The sequence below is a fragment of the Trematosphaeria pertusa genome (genome assembly GCF_010094035.1).
Source record: "Trematosphaeria pertusa strain CBS 122368 unplaced genomic scaffold BU26scaffold_30, whole genome shotgun sequence".
NCBI lineage: Eukaryota > Fungi > Ascomycota > Dothideomycetes > Pleosporales > Trematosphaeriaceae > Trematosphaeria > Trematosphaeria pertusa.
This window is the reverse complement of record NW_022987241.1, coordinates 51,901-69,439: the sequence shown is the minus strand read 5'-3', so window position 1 is coordinate 69,439 and position 17,539 is coordinate 51,901. Positions and strand designations below refer to the sequence as shown.

The window sequence follows — 17,539 nt, the reverse complement described above, 5'->3', positions numbered from 1 at the left end:
CGTAGTAGTATAAACTTAGTAGTCTTCTTCTAGAATTTAGCTATTACTATAGAATTAAACTTTACGTTTTCTATTATATCTTTTATCTTAATATCTCTATTCTTATCTATAGTATTCTAGTTATCGTCGTTTAAGAATAGAATAGTTTAAGCAGTAGTATTAGAATTAATAGCCGCCTCTAAAAGGTTAAAGTTAACGCTAATATTATGCATACGCTATATAAGTACGTAGAAGGTTTATTAAGATAGGTATTTATTACTAGAATTTCTAGACTTTACTTACTAGATCTAGTACTTACTAGTAGAGAACCTATAGAATATTAGTTATATAGTCTAATATATAGACTAATACCTATAAGTACTTACCTATAATTAATAGTAACGTTCTTAGACTATACTTTAAGCTCTTTTATAAGCTAGTCTTTCTTAGCCTTATTATTCTTCTTATCTATCTTCTATTAAACTACTAGTATAAACTTCTCTTTCTAGAAGTCTAAGTAGTACTTATTAGTAGTATTCTTATCTAGTAGTACTTAGAACTCTTCGCCTTATTTCTTTTTATATATTTATTAGTTCTTAATAGTATTATAGTTTATAGACAACTCTTTCTCTTTCTTTTATAATTTTTAAGGCGCTATATTATAATTAGCGTAATAGTCTACGTATTAGTCTATAAGAGCTAAAAAAAAAGAGTATTAGTATAAAAAAGAGTATTAGTATAATATTTAATAAAAGTTATAGATTTTCTAGTTTATAATACTTATAAGTTAAAAATTTTATTTATTTATAGGTAGGTAAGAGAATTTTATAGCTTACGCTATAGAAGTAGAGTAATAACGTTATACTTATATAATTACGTAATTTTTAGCGCGCTACCTTTACCTTAACTTTTTAATCTCTAAAAATTTTCTTCTTTCTTATACTATACTTTCTTGCTACTCTACTTAGTAAATTTTGCGCGTAGAGTAATATTTTAGCTGTTATAGACTAATACGCTTAACTAATACCTTTTTTTACTTTCTATTCTACTATTTTATAAGTACTTAAGTTTCTTTTTACTCTTATTATTATTTTTTTATTATAACTTTTTAATTTAACTTTTCTTATTACGCTTATTATTACTATTCTAACACGTTTACCTATATATTAGGTTTTCGTTCTACGTTATTATAATATAGAAAAGCTAAGCGTTAAGAAGCCTTATCTAAAGCTCTAGATACGCCTTAACCTCTGCTAACCTTGTTAGAAAATCTAGTCTAAGTCTTTTATACTCTCTTCTACACTAGAGAGTTCTACTAGGTTAAATATTTTAGCTTTATAGTTTTAAATAGAGAATTCTAATCTGCTAGCTACTTTTTCTATACTATCTTCTAGTCTACGTTCTCTACTATCTTCTAGTTTACGTTCTTTGCTATCTTCTAGTTTACGTTGTCTATCTACTTCTCTACCTAATTCTACTTTACTATCTAGACTTACTCTACTAGTTACTTCTGCTAAGTAAGCTTTTACCTCTCTAATTAATAGTTTTGCTAGGCCTACTCTATTAGCTACTATAACTTCTTTAACTATCTATTATAATCTAGCTAGACCTACGCGTAGAGGTATAGCTTATACTTATAGTAGTTATAGTAATAGTAGCTCTTATAGTACTATTACTACTAAGATACTAAGAAAGAAACCTACTTAGGTAAACACTAGTTAGTTAGGTATTAGTCTACGTATTAGGCCTTACTAACTATTTTTAGCTCTTAGAGGCAAGAATAGAAAGACTTAGAAGACGTTAAAGTAAAAGAAGACTTATAAGGCTAATATAAGTACTAGTGTTTAGAAGATAATTAGCTATAATATTAAAGTACTCTATACTTAAATTTATTATAGAGCTACGTCTAGAGAACCTAAGATACGCCGCGTAGAGCCTAGTAGTAAGTACCTATATTATTATTTTTCTAAATTCTATATATAATTTACTAATATATTAAAGTATAGACTCTTTAGAAGATTAAGTACTACTAAAGAATAGTTAGTACTCTTACGCTTATAATACTATTCTACTACCTTTACTATAAAATTAGTACTAAGTATAAGACTAATATACGCTAGCAGGCTAATATACTTAGTATTCTCTAGATACTAACTAAGAACTTCTTATATACTCTTCTATAAAGTATATATTCTATTATACGTATTAGTTTATATATTAGTCTAATCTACTTATAGCTACTAATCTTATCTATATTTATAGAAAGCGTATTACTCTTTAGGCTAGAGATATTAAGCTTGTTCTACGCGTTATATTTAATTTAGGTAGTTAGTTTAATTTTATTAATAATAACTATAATAAGTTGTCTATAGGTTAGATCTATAGCTACTTAGGCTAGAGTTAGAGTAGCAAGTATTATAGCTTAGAGTTAGAGTTTAGTTTCTTAAACGTTCTACTTATAGAACCTTTTAGGTATATAGCTCTATTAGCTTTATAGTAAAATATAAGAGCTTATCTACTAAATCTTTTTTTTTATATAATCTACTTACTACGCCTTCTAAATATTTATAAATAATTAGCTCTATATATTATAATTAGCTAGACTTATATACTATTAGTAAGAAGTTTTCTCTATTACTATTATTACTAATTACTTGCTATAGTTCTTATTAGAGTCTTAGTAGTTTTATAGTTTTCTAGAGTATAAGATAAGACTAGACTATATATAATAGTATTATAGTTCTTAGTTTCTTTCTAGAACTCTAGTATAGTGCTAAGAATACTATTATAAGATAGTAGAGTCTTATAAAAGAATAGTATAAACTATTATAGAGTAAATATAGAGGTAATTAACTATGTTATACTATAAGAAGTAGAAGGCTTAGCAAGCTACAGGAGATATCTTATGTGGGTGCCAAGGCGCTAGTCGCGGACTCACGTGAGTAGCGCCTAGACCCGAACTCGTATTAGTGCCGTGACAGGACGCCTGCTAGCGGCAGGCCTAAAAGAACGCTAACGAGCAGCTACAACAAGCCTAAAAGGATAAGGAGATAAAGCTTAAGGAGCAGAAGAAGCTAGAGAAAGCTGCTATGCTTAAAGAAAGGCGCCGCATGAAGCAGGTAGCGAAGGAAATACGCCTCTAAGAACAGCGCACGAAGGCTGCGGCACGTGAGGAAGCTAGGATCGCGCGCGAAGTCGAAAAACAACTTAGGAAGGATATACAATTGTCCTAAAAGGGTAATAGGCGTCGCCTTAAGGCTCCTGCACCTCCTGCCGATGTATTTGAGGATACTGAGGTTGATGATGTGGATTTTTCATCCATCGTTGATGTGGTGCCCACACCGAGCGCGGCCACGCGCACCCGCAAGGTACGGCTCCCACAGAGGTATCGCACGTAGTTTATCGTTGCCAATCGATTTATCAAGCTTCTGCAAGTGCTACTCTAAAAAATCTAGTGATTTTACGATATATATAGAGCTCTGCAGCTTCAAAAGTTGTGGGTGGAGGCATCCGAAAATCGTGCGTCAGGTGGGGACGTGCGCCAGGTGGGGAAACCCAGTAAACTCCTTCGTTGCCTACATGAAGCTGACGGTGCAAATCATGGCTTTTGCCCACCGCGGAGTTTGCATTTCATCGCTCGGCTAGAATTAAATTTCTTTCACCTCCGGAACCTCGTCTTGCTCTCCCAACTTACACCCTCTATGCAGAAATGCGACTTATCCACCCAATTTAGAACGAACCGGCGATGCCTCAGGTGAATAACCCTCCTCACCGGCTTCGACAAAGCCCACTCTAGATACATGCAGAGCAGGAGACTGATGTGTCTCGACTGCATACCGGCCAGCGAGCCCTGCCAATTGACGACAATTTTCTTCGCATTGTAGTAATGCCGAGACGGCGGTGGGGGCAGCGGATTCTTGAAGATCTTTCTGCCCCAGCTCGATAGCGTTCTCTCCCTCGCCCATACTATTGAAAGAATCTGGCCGAACATGTGGTATGGGACGGGCACTCTTGTGGTGTCGACTAGCGGGCTTCCGTCGTCATGGATCTTGAGCGTGAGCGTGTCCGTGTAGATCCTGAACAGCGGAGAGATGTAGTCCGGGATATAGCTCGCCACTAAATGCTGGTATGCGGGCTGCAGGACAGCGCGAGGGACGCCAATGGCTAGTTCTCGGACGACTCCGTCTTTTACGGTAGCTGAGACCTGGAGCGGATGATTGGGGAATGTTTGCTTCCAATGGCCTACGACGAGCGAGATGATTGGCTGCGCGGGAGCTGACCCCATTTCCATCTTGACCTGGCGGCAGCTCAGGAGGAGGTGATCCCAAGTGGAGAGCGGCGTTTTTTCGGGTTCGTGAATCATGGAGGAAGCGAAGGCATATAGGTAGATCTGGTGCCTGATCTCCAGCGGCAGGCTGAGGAAGGCTGACTGTGGCTGTAGTTGGATCCGCCGTCTCAAGCCAAACACTTTGGCTAGGCGAGAGCCGATGCTTCGTGATGAGGAGTCCCGAGCGCGACGTGGTTCTTTTGGGGGATGTGGTCTGCAAAGGCTGAGCCCGCAAGCTGAGGGGAAGCGTTGGGGTACCTTGGGCGCCCCTGGACTGGTCTTGGAATCCATGGATTCTGCAAGCTGCTGTCCTGATTCCATGATTCTGGAAGGGATGTTGGGTAGAAAAATGTCGAAAATGAGAGAATGTATGGAGGATGCAGATAAGATGCAGACAGTGTCGAGGTGGTCGAGGCGGCGATGCCTAAAGCACGAGCCACATGTCGGAGAGTTTGAGGGTGCTGACCCCGCGCCAAGCTTCAGGTCACGGTGCTTCAAAGCTTGCTCTGCTGCCGGTTATGGTCATCCTCGATATCGGCGATACAGATGGTAGAGAACGCCTCGGGCGACTCTATTTTGATACGAAACAGGGGCATTGCCATCAACGGATCCAAAAGTGTTCCGCTGTGGGTGGGGCACAACCCCGAGTGGTTGTATGGCAGACCATTCTCTTCTCGGCGGCTCGGGCTTTCCATATGGCTGGATTGACAGCCAGGATTCGTACAAGCGCATGGGGAGTGCATTATTAGGAACCGAGGGGGTGAAGGAGTAGGTATGAGCGGAAGCTGGAAGAGCTAGGCCGTTGTTTGGAAGATTGGCCCAGGCGTTTCCCCCTGTCCGGACTAGTGCCCTTTTAGGCTTAAATATGCCGGCATTTCCAAACGCCGACGAAACAATCGAATCCTCGCGATTCTAGCAGCATCTAGTGCCCCCATATCTATTCTCCGACGTTCAACCCTGCTGTTATCCACGGATTGCTTGCAGGCTCTGTCTTGAATATTAGTTTTAATGGCTATCGACTCGGCCAGCCCGGCACGCGTCTGCATTCGCGCCTGTGTTACAGACGTGCTAGGCGATCCTCTCAACCGCACAACAACCTTAGGTCAAGAGTTTTGCCGCAAGATACTCAATCGGCAATTCCAATCGATGCCAGCTCTAGCGAGATACGATCATGGCCACATACCCCCCTCCTTCGATTCACTCAAACCAGTTTCTGTGTGGTTCGTCTTCGACTTGAACGTAACAAGCGAGCTTACCAAGGGACAACTCAACAACCTTCCGCACTACGTCTATCTCGCCAGTAGACAACGAGCCGGCGAGCTGTAAGTTTCCTATTTTATTTGTCGCTCAAGTACTGAACGTCTATGTTTAGGGAATTCATCTCGCGGGATGACTGGAGTGATATGGCTAAGGAAAGGGCAAAGATGTATACTTGGGGTGGGAGACAGGAGCAGGAGGAGCTGCGTGAAATGCGAAATCGCCAAGGTCGGCAGTAAAGGGCGTGAGGACTCGGCGGTGTTGTACGGGTTACCGTCGGCTTGGAAATCGGACCGGAGAATCAGAGTGACCTGGGCAGCCACGCAGGCACCCGGCCCGCGCCCCAAGATGCTGATGCCTATAATTCCGCCTCGCATCTCGACTTACGCCATCTCTACCTACTTGTCTTCTGCCCACCTCAGAGAAGGACTGGTATACCACCAACCACGATTTTGTGCTCCAACCGGCTCTCATTGCCTGCCTCTCAACTCGGCACGACCGCGAAAAGCTGTCTCCATCCACGCCAAGTGCCTCGTATGAGCGTCAGAAAGTCCTGAAACAGGGACGTGGCACATGCAGTTATCTGCGGGTTTGATCCTTCAATTATTGATTCGTCACTCACCAGCCAGGGTCCACATTTGGACTAGCTGTGCACGTGAGTGATGAACGATTGTTTTAAGTGGCGTGCCTCCGGGGAATTTAAATTTGATAACCTGCTCTCATGGCTTAGCAAAGCCTAGATTCTCCTCTCCCCTAATACCTTTCAACCTCGGAACGACACTCAGTTCATTCCTATCCTGTTCCATCAAGATGACTGAATCCACCGTCTACGACCTTGGCAACAAGAAATATATTTCACAAAAGACTCCTTCATCAAAAGCGAATATTATCCAGGCGAGAAACAACAAGATGGACGCCCGACATATCCTTGGAAATGGTCATCCCGGCGTCTCCAGAATGAAGCTGCTGCTCTGAGGCTCATCAAGGCACACACCTCCATCGCCGTTCCAGTCGTTTATTCCTGCAAACAGAATAACTGGGGCGTTACGAGCCTTGCAGTCCAGCGCATCAATGGGATTACCGCATCTGAGGTAGTGGATCAGTGCCGGATGCCGGAAGGGAAGTCTCATGTCGCTACTGGCAAATGCCTCGCATGCGAACAGATCGTCGCCGAAAATGTCAACTACTTCATTGAGGAAACCGTCATACCGTCACTGCAGAGACTCAAGTCCAGTTGGACTGGACTTGATGGGTTTGTCCTTCCATCGCCCCGCATTGAGCAACACGACCGCCGGGATTCATGGGCGCCGAAACAGTCTTCGGTTCCTGACGAATACGTCTTCTGCCATGGCGAACTCTCTCGAACCAACATCATGGTACATCCTACAACTTTGAAAGTCATTTCCATTGTCGATTGGGAAACGGCAGGATATTTCCCCGCCGAGCTTGAGCGTCCGCTCTGGCGGCTCAACTATGATGAATACATGCGGACTTTCGAAGACACTGCTAGGCTTGATCGGGAAATTGCGCTTATTACAGGGTAGGGGTGAGAGTAGAGAGTCAGCTCAAGATCTGAAAGGTAGCAAAGATGTCCACAGATGCCCGGGGCAGGGAATGGCATAGGAGGGTCGAGGCTTTAAGGGGAGACCTGCTCGCTGGTCGTTGATGATGAAATACCCCATCGTTCCTTTCTCTGTCCAATTTCCTTTTTGAAGTCCGTTTTCAGCACAACCACGGAACTTAGTCCTGGCCTCGCGGTACTCTAGTGTATGGTTCAAAAATGGCAGATGTGATTCTGAAAGTTCATCTTCTTTTTTCTCTCTGGCTTTTTGCTTCTCGAGCCTGGACTTATTTATCGCAATGTACGACTCCAAACTGTAAAAAACTAGAGGAATAGACCCGCGAAAGAAGTTGGTATCACTCCCTGGGAAATTCGTCTAGCAATTATACCTAACGTCATCCTCGTAGAGACCCCTTATCACCGACATTTATGCAACTGCATAGCCAGCTGCACTTGGTCGAAATCGCAACGTCCTACGCCATACAACTTCTTGCCTGCAACACCGTATGTACTCTTCTCGATTGCTCTGATCTTGCTAATATGAGTGATAATAGTCTTCATGCTCGCTTCGGCTCGTGTTCTTCGGGGGCTGGTTAAAATGGATACAATGCAGCCCGTTCCTTGTTTTCGTTGCTCCAATATCCTGCACCATCATCGGACATGCCCAATGGTAATACCGCTCTACACACGTCGCTCTGTATGCCTTTCTGATTAGACAGCAAGCCTCAAGACATGCTCTACGTATACGCATGGGTTCCTCCCTTCCTCGGGATAGCCCTTCTCGTATGTTCAGTCCCTCTGGGCTTGAATCTTCGTAAGCAGGAAAGACTCGTAAAAGTTAATCAAGCATACATCGACCAATTGAAATCCTCCATCGCCACGAACATATCAGCAGCACCTTTTCATATTGCTGGAACAAGTTTTTTTTCATACGCGTTTGCGTGAAACATAGTCCACAAAATATCCAAAAAAACCATCTGCGGAGATATTTCCTGGTACGTTTCGTGAGCCTGGGTTAGCAGTACGGACTCTGACATTTTTAGGCGGATTTGCTCTCCCAGTTTCTGTGCACTCTCGTTTTCGCGCACAGCACCATCACAAGCTTAGCGACCAAAGCTTTTCTCGTGATTCCCCCCCGCGGGAGCAGTTCTGCGGAGGGGGAAACGAACCTGGTCCACACAAATGGCAAACCCTGTTCTGCCATCAGAGACGAAGAATGTGCAGTGGAACTCGTATCGACTAAGAGCCAATCTGTACGAAAGTCTCAGGAGTCCATCTTCTCTGGTAAACGTATGAGCATCGAAATATCGGAACTTAGACACGTGTAAATAATAATGGGCTCGGCAGATAACGTCGTAATACGCACAATACTTCCTCAATCTATCCTATGTCACTGAAATTTCGTACTTTAGTTCATCCCACTCCCATGACGTATTCCCCTCCATCACCAGGAGACCTTTCCATGCTGACCCCTTGCACTTTCGCTCCGACCCATTCACCTTCACCGTTGCCAGGTGTCATTAGGCTGTCCAACAGCAAGCTAGCGCAACGAGCGCCTTCCGATTAAGAAGAAGACTGGTCGGACTCCAAGTTGGGAACATCCGTCATGGGGCTTGAAGCAGCAACGCCACTGCAATCTAACTGAGAGCCGTTGAGATAAGACGAAGCGCTATTTAGGCCGGTTTTCATCCATGTTTGGAAAGAGCAGGGAGTTAAGGATCGCTTGGCGTCTTCTTCGAACCAACTGTTTCGGCTCGTGTTGTGAACGAAAACATATTCGCCGATGTCGTTCATGTGATTCTTCCCACAGGGCTTTCGGCATTTACGAGGCCGGTCCACGGATTCTGCTAGCTGCTGTCCTGATTCCATGATTCTGGAAGGGAGACTGGGTAGACAAATCGCGAAAACGGTAGAAAGTGGATGGTGGATGCAGATGCAGATGCAGACGAAGGAAGAAATGAGCCAAGGTAGTGATGCCTAATGCACGAGCCACTGGGCGCTGACCCCGCACCAAACTTCAGCCTTACTGACTTGGCGTGCCTTGACGATACTCAAGGCCACATATGCCTCACGATCGACGGAGAACCTCTGATTTCGGGCCCAAGTTAAAGCCGGGCGTTATAAATGTCGTCGAGAGTGCTTTAAAGCTTACTCTACCGCTAGTTATAGTACACCTTCACCGGTCACCGAACATGGCACAAAGTCATAACCATCCCGCACGCCAAACATGGACTCATTCGCAGAGACCATCCGAAGCCGCGGGGTATCTGGTTGGTCTAGCTTCACCCGCTCTCCACTTCGCTCGCCCTCAGCAAGCACCTTCCCCTTCGCGCCCACCTTCCACCATATCACCCCAGCCATAGCTTCCCCAAGACCGACCTTGTACACGTGCCCGGCAAGAAAGCCGGCCCTGGGATCGATAACGGGAAAGAACTCTCCCAGTGCTTGCGCAGCGCTGGGCACAAAGGTGAACGTAACCTCGTACGGCGTTTTGGGGTTCGCTGGGATCTCGATGAAGGAATCCTTCGCTACCGTTGCGACGCGACACCCGCCTCGGGGATACTCCCGCAGCGCATCAACGAGTGGACGTTCGACAGTCTGCCCTGTAGCAGTGTCGGTGAAGACCAGGCCGTTCCGCTCCAGAGCGGGTGCACGTGGATGTAGTATTGTGTCTGGAGCGTACACAGTGAGAGGTTGGCCATAGGTGCCGACGACGTATGCGGAGAGGGTAATAGAGAACGGTTGATCGCTATTGATAAGGAGGATCTCGGAGGAAGGTTTGGAAAAGACGAAGATTTCCAGTGATGTGGCTTCCGTCATAGTGGGCGATGATGGGAGCTCATGGTTAAAGAGCTGACTGACTTTCATAAGGAGGTCTCTCACGACGTTCATGTTGTGTCGAATTGAGGAGGAAATTTGATTGTGCAGGATCGGGTCAAGGGTACGTTTTATCTGCGTTTGTACCCCGTGTACGACAGTGACGTAATGTACCTAGGTAACTGACCCTCTCTTACAGGAAGCGCACATGTTCGTCTTCATTTGGAAGGTTAACTTCATTTTACTCGGTCACTTCCGTCGGATACCACGACTGCGCCTTTAGCCAATTTTCTACGTCGTTGTCCTTCGTTTTAGGTGAAGTGGTGGCACACGGTGGTCCCACAACAATGGCATCCGAGTAAACTGTGACCTAGTGAACAAGGGTATGAGAGGCCCCTGCTAGGCAATGGAATTATTGACTACAACAGTAAAGGCTCGTAACCACTGTGGCTTAAGTTACTAGAAGACTTAGGCATAAACATAAATAGCGGTCTATATCGTAGACAAAATGAGATTCACAGCCATTCGTGACTCCTACTCAGTCACGGAAACATTATGCATTCAAGACTTCTTTGCAAAGCCTTCGTGGTCCGCAGGCCTCGCCGGTACCCCCAGAAGACGTTAGCTGGACGCTTACAACGTACGAGGCCAGTGGCCGTGTCATAACCAAACCCATCCCGCGTCCTAACATCACCGATGCAGTCTTAGGCTATCACCGCATCTCGAAGCGCTTCGAATCTCAATACCTCCACTTCGATTTATCCGACCCAGTAGACAAGAGGCATGTGGATCAGCTCAAACAGGGATGGAAGGACGCTATCAGGATGGCGTCAATTGTGGTCAACGACTTGGACTTTGATGGTTTTATCTTCAGGGACTACTTTGCGCCAGAGCATAGTAACAGAGTGAAAGCTGTTTTTGAAAGCAAGTCCTACGTTCTCTTCCCTTTCTAGTCTACCTAGGTACCCTGACGCGCTAACTACTAAAACTAAAAGATATGTACGAGAACAACGAGAACGAAGGATCACCGTATCTAGGCTTCGTGTTCTGGTTGAAGAATGATTGGGGAGGTCGATGTGTCCCCGTGGGGCAAGAGACTCCTGATACAGACGTCGAGATTGCGTACCAGGTAAACGAAGTCGTATCTGACTCTCCCAGAAGCGTGGCGCACATGTGCGACCAAGGCTATTTGAGGCTAGCAGTCAGCGAAGTCCAGTGCGAAGCGTTGGGAGATACAGTGTCGACGCGCATGCAGGTCCTTGCAGGCATCCTAATACATGAGTGGACGTAAGTTATGTCCCCACCCCATACCCATCTTCCAAATGACAGATTCCTTTTACTAACCACTAGCAAGTCATTTCGACCGAATTGGCGCCGATGCTGTCGGTCACCACATCACGGATGCTGCAAATGGATACGGCCCCCTTGCAGTCCGCGCGCTTAACAACGAGAAGAAGCTCCTCAATGCCGACAATTATCACTGGCTGGCGCTGGAGGCTGCGGAAGATACTTCTCGGGACCGCGCGATAGCCGCGATACTGACGACCCAGGATGTGGTCAGGGCCACTGCACTATTCAGTAATGGTCCAGGAGGAGATCCAGTAATTGGTGTCACGGAGCTCAATTCTTGCGATTGAACCTTTGCTTTTATCTATTAGAAAAGTTGTTGGCTTTGTGAAGGTTCTTGCTTGTGAATTTACTATATCTGGCTTACTATACCCTATTGTTACCGAATATATAAGGCATCATAACTAAAGAGCAGAAGGATTGGACGATCCTTTTACCCAATAGTTATGAGCCCGGAAATTCCGCACGAAAATTTTCACGACGCTATCGCTACTCCGCGAGTCATACCACACCCCACGTTCGAACCCCGCATCAACCACCACAAGCCCAGAGGCATGACCCAGAGAGGCATGGCCCAGAGGTAGCTGGCCTAATAAGAGGCAGCTTTCCACTCGCAACAGCGACCTACAAGCTGGGGGGGTGTGTTACCGAATATATAAGGCATCATAACTAAAGAGCAGAAGGATTGGACGATCCTTTTACCCAATACCTATGTACTATTCTCATGGAGGCAAGTCGGACGTTTTGAGCTAATTATCTGAAACCTTGCGCTGACAGCTTCCTGGTCTGAACAAAATGGAGAGGATTCCCTATCGCAAGTATGACGCTAGGGTCAAGGACCAATCAACGACGCCCGTCGATATTTCCGTACGCGAATTGACGAGTGCCCGAGCACAACATCATGCCCAGGTAATCCTTCCCCTCAGGTCCCTATATATGAAGCCACATTTTCACACCTCGAAGACGTTGCTACAGATGCCAGTCGCCATGGATCACCTCGTAACAGTCGTCGTTGGGTACACAGCTTTCTGCGTTCTCTTTCTCGCGGTCTTCGTAAGTCATTCCCGGGGCTCTACTTTTTCACGCAGGCGTACTGAATTGAACGCGTAGGCCACTGTTAAAGGTGTCTACAACATCTTCCTGCATCCCCTGCGTCGCTATCCTGGCCCGAAGACGTGGACTGCAACACGCCTCACCTGGGCCTACTCAATGCAATCAGGACGCTTCCACGAACACCTCCACGAACTCCATCAGCGATACGGCCCGGTCGTTCGCATTGCACCAGGGGAGCTATCTTACATCGATCCCCGAGCGTGGAAAGATATCTACCAGCCTCACGCAGGCCATCAAGTGATACCGAAGGGTACTTGGATCAAAGTGCCTCCTGGAGAACCCCACAGCGTCGTCACTCTTGACGAAGCTGCACACACGCGCAACCGCCGTGCCCTCATGGGCGCCTTCACCGAGCATGCAATCCTCGAGCATGCGCCGATCCTAGAATCCCACGTCAGTCTCATGATGCACAAATTCAGGGAGCAAGCCACCTCGTCGCAGGGACGTGTTGCCGTCGTCGACATGGCCGCCTGGCTCAACTTCCTCACCTTCGACATCTCCGGCGCATTGTCCTTCGGCGAATCGTTCGACTCGGTCAAGAACGGGAAGGCCCATCCTTGGGTCGAGATATCCTGCTCGTTTGGCAAAGGCATCGCGCTCATGGCGTCGGTCAATTTCTTTTCGCCCCTCGACAAGCTCCTCGCGTACAACATTCCGAAGAAGGTGCTGCAGAAAATGGAGTACCACAAGCAATTGGTGCATCAGAAGTTCCTCCAGCGCATGGCTATGCCAAATAAGGGCAAGAGCCAGGACTACGTCGGCTCGATCCTGCAGTACAACGAGACTAAGGGCGAAGTCAAGATCCCCGTGGAAGAACTGGAGAACAACATGAACGTTCTCATATTTGCGGGAAGCGAGACTACTGGCACGGCTCTGGCTTCCATTATCAATGCGCTGCTGCGCTATCCGGAGGCTCTGCAGAAAGTTGTGGAAGAGATTAGAGGTGCATTTGGCAGCGAGGACCAGATAACCGTAAGCACCGTCGGTCACTTGGAGTACCTCACAGCCGTCATACAGGAGGGCATTCGCCTTGGACCGCCGGCAGCGGTCGCTCTTCCCCGGGTAATTCCTAAGAGTGGAGAGGTGATTTGCGATCAATGGGTTCCTGGCGGCGTAAGTCATCCCTGGCCGGTCCACCTTTCCCTCCATCCCACTAACTTCCCCTGCCAGACTTACGTATCCCTCAACCAATACCCCGCCTACCGCTCCCCAACCAACTTCACCCATCCCAACTCCTTCATCCCCGAGCGCTTCACTCCTTCCAACCCGTTCCCTTCAGACAACATCTCCGTGTTCGAGCCCTTCCTGGTGGGTCGCCACAAGTGCCTTGGCCAGAAGCTTGCTTGGGCGGAAATGCGGCTCACGCTTGCCAAGCTCTTGTTCTGCTTTGATATCGCTCCCGTGGAGGCATTGGGCGACTTTGGCGAGCAGAGAACGTATATTTTTTGGGAGAAGAAACCGCTGATGGTGGAGCTAAGGGAGAGGAATGGGTAGGGAGAGGGTGGGGGAGGAGGATGGTGGCGGTGCGATGTGAACATATCGGAGCCGGCGGGTCCTCAGCAGGTAATGCAGCGATCTAAGGAACAGTGAAAGCTTGAAGAGGCATTGAAGTAACCCGCTTTTGACGGTAGATAGATAGCACAAGTTAAGCCTTCAGTCCAGTCCAATGTCGAGGAGCTGAAACACACTGCCTGCACGATTCTTAGTCCGCCAGCTCTTCCAGCCGGCCGAGCAGCTCTTCCTGCTCGACTTCCTCCAGTTTCGGAAACTTCGTCTCCAGTCGCTGCATAGCAGCCCAAAACCTGTGTATGTTGTGTATTGCCCTAGCTGGGCCCTGTGCTGCTCCAGGTCCCGGAACGTGGTTATCATAGACCCGCTCCCAGCGGAATCTATCTGGGTCTGGCTCCTCGATTTGCGCGTGCTCCCGAAGCCCAGGGAGTTTCCGCGACTTAATCTCTGTTCCCGTCCTTGCTTTCCGTTTTCCCTCCTCCTTCCCTGTACGCAGTCAGCTTCGAATGGCTTTCAGTGTCCGTCGGTTTACTTACCGCCGCTTCTGGTCTCAGTGCCGGTCCGGTCCTCGCCCAGCGTGCTTCCGGGCGGCTCGTCATATTCGTATCTCTTTAATTGGAAGTTTCCGCGCTGCTGTATCTTCCCCAATAGGTCCATGATGACGAAGTTCTTGCCCTCGATAGGCCTCGGTCTGGATATCTTCGCCCTGTCCTGGAGATATTCGGCCCATACGGTGGAGGGCGGCAGGAGCGTGATTCCGTCGCCGAAGAAGTTGAGGCGTTCGAATACTTCCCCATGAATGTGACCGGCGAGGAGGTCGAGCATGTCTGAGTCGAAGCTCGTCCCCGCCTGGCGCAGATGGTCGTTGATGAGCATACCTAGAATGGGCACGAAGACCTGGGCAGCGGTTGCAACGCCGTCCAGGTAGTGCTCGGCGGTGTTGACAACGGAAAGCTGCTAGCTGATGGGCACGTTCAGAATGTCTTTTAGGGAGAACCGTTCGGGGCTCAGCGCGTGTGCGACTGAGGAGATCACCGTGTTGAAAGTGAAGAACGTCTCGTAGAACGCCCATAGGAGCATGTCGTCGCCGGAACTCCGGGGATCGAAAGCCGGGAACACGTTCGCTTCATGGCCTGGAAGGGAACTGTGACTTCCTGCGTCGTCGCAGTCATTCTGTCCGTTCTCAGAAACCTCTGCTCGAAGAGTTTCCCTTCCAGTTTCGGTTTCCGCTTCCTCGGAGCTGCTCCAACTGGATGATGCGGAATTGATGGAGATAGAGCACTCGTCTTCTTCAGCGACGATGTCCGCCATGGCGGCGAGGAAGATGGAGTAAGTGTTAGTTAGGAGAGATGGAGCAGTCAGTGTAGGAGAAATGTTAGTAGCTAAGAGAGGCCGAGAGTGGCCCGTGCTCTCATTCACTTCGTCTGCTCTTCCACTTGCATGCGATGGAGGGAGAGATATCGTAATAAAGGCGACGGGTTGAACGACAGTGAATATACGAAAAAAGGAATTAAACGTCCCCTGAGTAACATTTCGGGTCAAACAGCTGACGATTCGCGAATGGAAATGGATGACATGGCCTAGCCCCTGTAGCGGAGAACGAGACGTTGAGTGTGCGTCTCAAGCTCAACCGCTGATGATGGAGCTGCGTAGGGGCTTAGACAGGAAGAAGAAAAAGGTAGACCGCAACACGTGCGCACACAGGCACAGTACCACACGTCCAAGGCCCTTTGAAGCACCTCAGGCTCCTGTTCCACAGCACAAATTCCTCCTCTTTTACGATGAGGCTGGCGCTGGGCGGTATGTCACGGTAGTCGCACTAGCGATGTAGTCATTCAAAGGGTATCATATTCAAGGAGGTACCTGTATGAGGCGCACTCGCAGTCCCAAGCTCCACACCAGGCCAGTCATATCGCCGGTTGTCTAACCCTTCCGTCATACTGTGCATCCCAAGGCATACCCCATCATGCCGCCTCATTCCCAAGCCCTCCCCTCTCCACTCAACGCATCCCCATCCCCGGCCCCGCAGTAATCCTCTTGTTGCGCCTCCTGCGGACCAAGAGGGCAATGATGAGAAGCACGATAACGGCCACGATAATCGCGATGACGATGCCCGCAATCACGCCTCCCTTGATCTTGCTCTTGCCCTTCGTCTTACTCTTGCGCGCGATGAGGTGCATGAGCTCGGCGGCGGTGCTGGAATGAGTTAGCAGGCATATCGTGAGGAGAGGAAGAGTTGGCGAGCAGTTGCTTACTTGGGATCGCCGAGCGTGCGCATGATTAGCTCGGTGTTGATGAGGGGCGGCATTGTGGGCGGTGGTTGGGTGCTCGCGAATGGACGTTGGTGAGGTGGTGTTTCAGGTGGCGCTCGCAGTGGATGGGCGTATTGCAGCGGTCCTGTCGCTGGGGAAGTTGTCCGACGGTCGCAAGTTTAGTTTTGAGTGTGAGGTTATTCTCGTGAATTCTTTAGAAACCGGCGGGGCGGGCCTGCTGATATAGCTCTGAGGGTCTGTGTGATTTGGTGGAGGTGGCGCAGCACGAAACCCTGTTTGTTTCGGCGTTCGTCGAGGTGTCCTACGATGACCGCATCGTATCAAACAGCTGGCAAAATAAACGAACCCGGGCAGCAAGCTGAACTGCCTGGGTGAGTCTTCCGGCCACAAACGATGTTTGAACGAGATACGAGGGAACATGATTGGCCATCTCCAGCCGGCTGTGCATCCATATGTAACAATCAACGCTGGCAATGCTGGAAACCCTTGCAAGACGGGTGAATCCAGATTCGGAGTCAATAGCTTGTGTAGCGCAGCCTCGAAGTCTGTTTGGCTTTTGGCTTTGACTCAGAGAAGCTTGGTCTGCAAAATGGTACATGCAGGAGAGTAGTCCGCTCCTCGCGCGGCTCATTTAGAGGCCGCGCTGGGAACAGGAGATTCGAGATCTCCGCAGGATCAGGGGCGGGTTGTGGGTGCGGCTACATGCGAGCGGGGAATGGCACAGGTAACGCGGGTGGGAAAAAGACTGACACAAGGGATTCCATCGAAAATCGAGAACGAATAATGATATTATGGTCGCCATTGTTGCTCATAAGTTTTCTTCCAGGCTGCAAATGCCGGCAGCGCCCCAAACGCACCTAATCAACGCACACAGTGGTGGTATCGCTTCAATATCTTGTTCCTTCATGAACGGGAGCCCGTACTCCACGCTCAGTCGGCGCTCCAGTATCACACCTATGACGGAATGGCTTCATATCCACCCGCGTTATGAGACGCACGGTCCGAGAAGAGGTAGTAGATGATCATGCCGACGACGGGGAAGAGGAAGACAACCAGGCACCAGATGACCTTGTTCATGGGCGTGCGGTTCGACTGGAAAATCTCCACTGAAGGCGGAATACGTTAGCAAGTTCCTTTGAAGCTATATGGGACAGGTGTAGCAGACGCACCCCACGCAATGATATCGAGAACGAGGACAATGAATCCAACGATGCCGCCGCCGGTGGGGCCCTGCCACGAGGTGCCTTGGACGGTGACGGGCGCGGCCTCGGCGAGGAACGCCAGCGACAGCTGGAGGAGGGCAGCGATGGCGAGTTGGTACATGACGACGGCGGGTTTTCGGAGCCCCGGTTCGAG

General features: G+C 48.3%; 10 protein-coding genes across 10 annotated transcripts; 4 read left to right on the top strand and 6 right to left on the bottom strand.

Annotated features, from left to right (window-relative positions):
• Positions 1-3,593: 3,593 nt before the first annotated feature.
• Positions 3,594-5,018, bottom strand: BU26DRAFT_526035 (uncharacterized protein). The gene has a single exon (XM_033830649.1). The coding sequence runs from the start codon at positions 4,625-4,627 to the stop codon at positions 3,638-3,640; it is 990 nt and encodes a 329-aa protein (XP_033675385.1). The 5' UTR covers positions 4,628-5,018; the 3' UTR covers positions 3,594-3,637.
• Positions 5,019-5,314: 296 nt separating this feature from the next.
• BU26DRAFT_442719 (uncharacterized protein) lies at positions 5,315-5,802 on the top strand (the record flags this gene model as incomplete). The annotated part of the gene is made up of 2 exons (XM_033824519.1): positions 5,315-5,628; positions 5,679-5,802. The coding sequence occupies 2 exons, from the start codon at positions 5,315-5,317 to the stop codon at positions 5,800-5,802; spliced, it is 438 nt and encodes a 145-aa protein (XP_033675384.1).
• A 615-nt stretch (positions 5,803-6,417) lies between these two features.
• BU26DRAFT_442756 (uncharacterized protein) lies at positions 6,418-7,107 on the top strand (the record flags this gene model as incomplete). Its single annotated transcript, XM_033824520.1, has 1 exon — positions 6,418-7,107. A coding segment is annotated over one exon (690 nt), but the record flags the coding sequence as incomplete, so codon positions are not given.
• A 2,180-nt stretch (positions 7,108-9,287) lies between these two features.
• Positions 9,288-10,016, bottom strand: BU26DRAFT_556855 (uncharacterized protein; the record flags this gene model as incomplete). Its single annotated transcript, XM_033832403.1, has 1 exon — positions 9,288-10,016. One exon carries the CDS (start codon positions 10,014-10,016, stop codon positions 9,288-9,290), a length of 729 nt encoding a protein of 242 aa, XP_033675382.1.
• A 433-nt stretch (positions 10,017-10,449) lies between these two features.
• On the top strand, positions 10,450-11,578 carry BU26DRAFT_572760 (uncharacterized protein; the record flags this gene model as incomplete). The annotated part of the gene is made up of 4 exons (XM_033834267.1): positions 10,450-10,546; positions 10,644-10,838; positions 10,937-11,228; positions 11,296-11,578. 4 exons carry the CDS (start codon positions 10,450-10,452, stop codon positions 11,576-11,578), a joined length of 867 nt encoding a protein of 288 aa, XP_033675381.1.
• Positions 11,579-12,230: 652 nt separating this feature from the next.
• BU26DRAFT_497964 (benzoate 4-monooxygenase cytochrome-like protein P450) lies at positions 12,231-13,895 on the top strand (the record flags this gene model as incomplete). The annotated part of the gene is made up of 3 exons (XM_033826316.1): positions 12,231-12,341; positions 12,399-13,514; positions 13,572-13,895. Exons 1-3 carry the CDS (start codon positions 12,264-12,266, stop codon positions 13,893-13,895), a joined length of 1,518 nt encoding a protein of 505 aa, XP_033675380.1. The 5' UTR covers positions 12,231-12,263.
• Positions 13,896-14,103: 208 nt separating this feature from the next.
• On the bottom strand, positions 14,104-15,221 carry BU26DRAFT_572758 (uncharacterized protein; the record flags this gene model as incomplete). Its single annotated transcript, XM_033834266.1, has 3 exons — positions 14,104-14,396; positions 14,447-14,867; positions 14,946-15,221. The coding sequence occupies 3 exons, from the start codon at positions 15,219-15,221 to the stop codon at positions 14,104-14,106; spliced, it is 990 nt and encodes a 329-aa protein (XP_033675379.1).
• A 689-nt stretch (positions 15,222-15,910) lies between these two features.
• On the bottom strand, positions 15,911-16,218 carry BU26DRAFT_572757 (uncharacterized protein; the record flags this gene model as incomplete). Its single annotated transcript, XM_033834265.1, has 2 exons — positions 15,911-16,106; positions 16,166-16,218. The coding sequence occupies 2 exons, from the start codon at positions 16,216-16,218 to the stop codon at positions 15,911-15,913; spliced, it is 249 nt and encodes an 82-aa protein (XP_033675378.1).
• Positions 16,154-16,709, bottom strand: BU26DRAFT_236720 (uncharacterized protein). Its single transcript, XM_033820946.1, has one exon. The coding sequence runs from the start codon at positions 16,601-16,603 to the stop codon at positions 16,268-16,270; it is 336 nt and encodes a 111-aa protein (XP_033675377.1). The 5' UTR covers positions 16,604-16,709; the 3' UTR covers positions 16,154-16,267.
• A 428-nt stretch (positions 16,710-17,137) lies between these two features.
• BU26DRAFT_572756 (uncharacterized protein) lies at positions 17,138-17,506 on the bottom strand (the record flags this gene model as incomplete). The annotated part of the gene is made up of 2 exons (XM_033834264.1): positions 17,138-17,289; positions 17,353-17,506. The coding sequence occupies 2 exons, from the start codon at positions 17,504-17,506 to the stop codon at positions 17,138-17,140; spliced, it is 306 nt and encodes a 101-aa protein (XP_033675376.1).
• Positions 17,507-17,539: the final 33 nt, after the last annotated feature.

Excerpts from the sequence above, each read along its gene's own strand:
- BU26DRAFT_526035 (XM_033830649.1), bottom strand. The coding sequence starts at position 4,627 with ATGGAATCAGGACAGCAGCTTGCAGAATCCATGGATTCCAAGACCAGT.
- BU26DRAFT_236720 (XM_033820946.1), bottom strand. The coding sequence starts at position 16,603 with ATGTTCCCTCGTATCTCGTTCAAACATCGTTTGTGGCCGGAAGACTCA.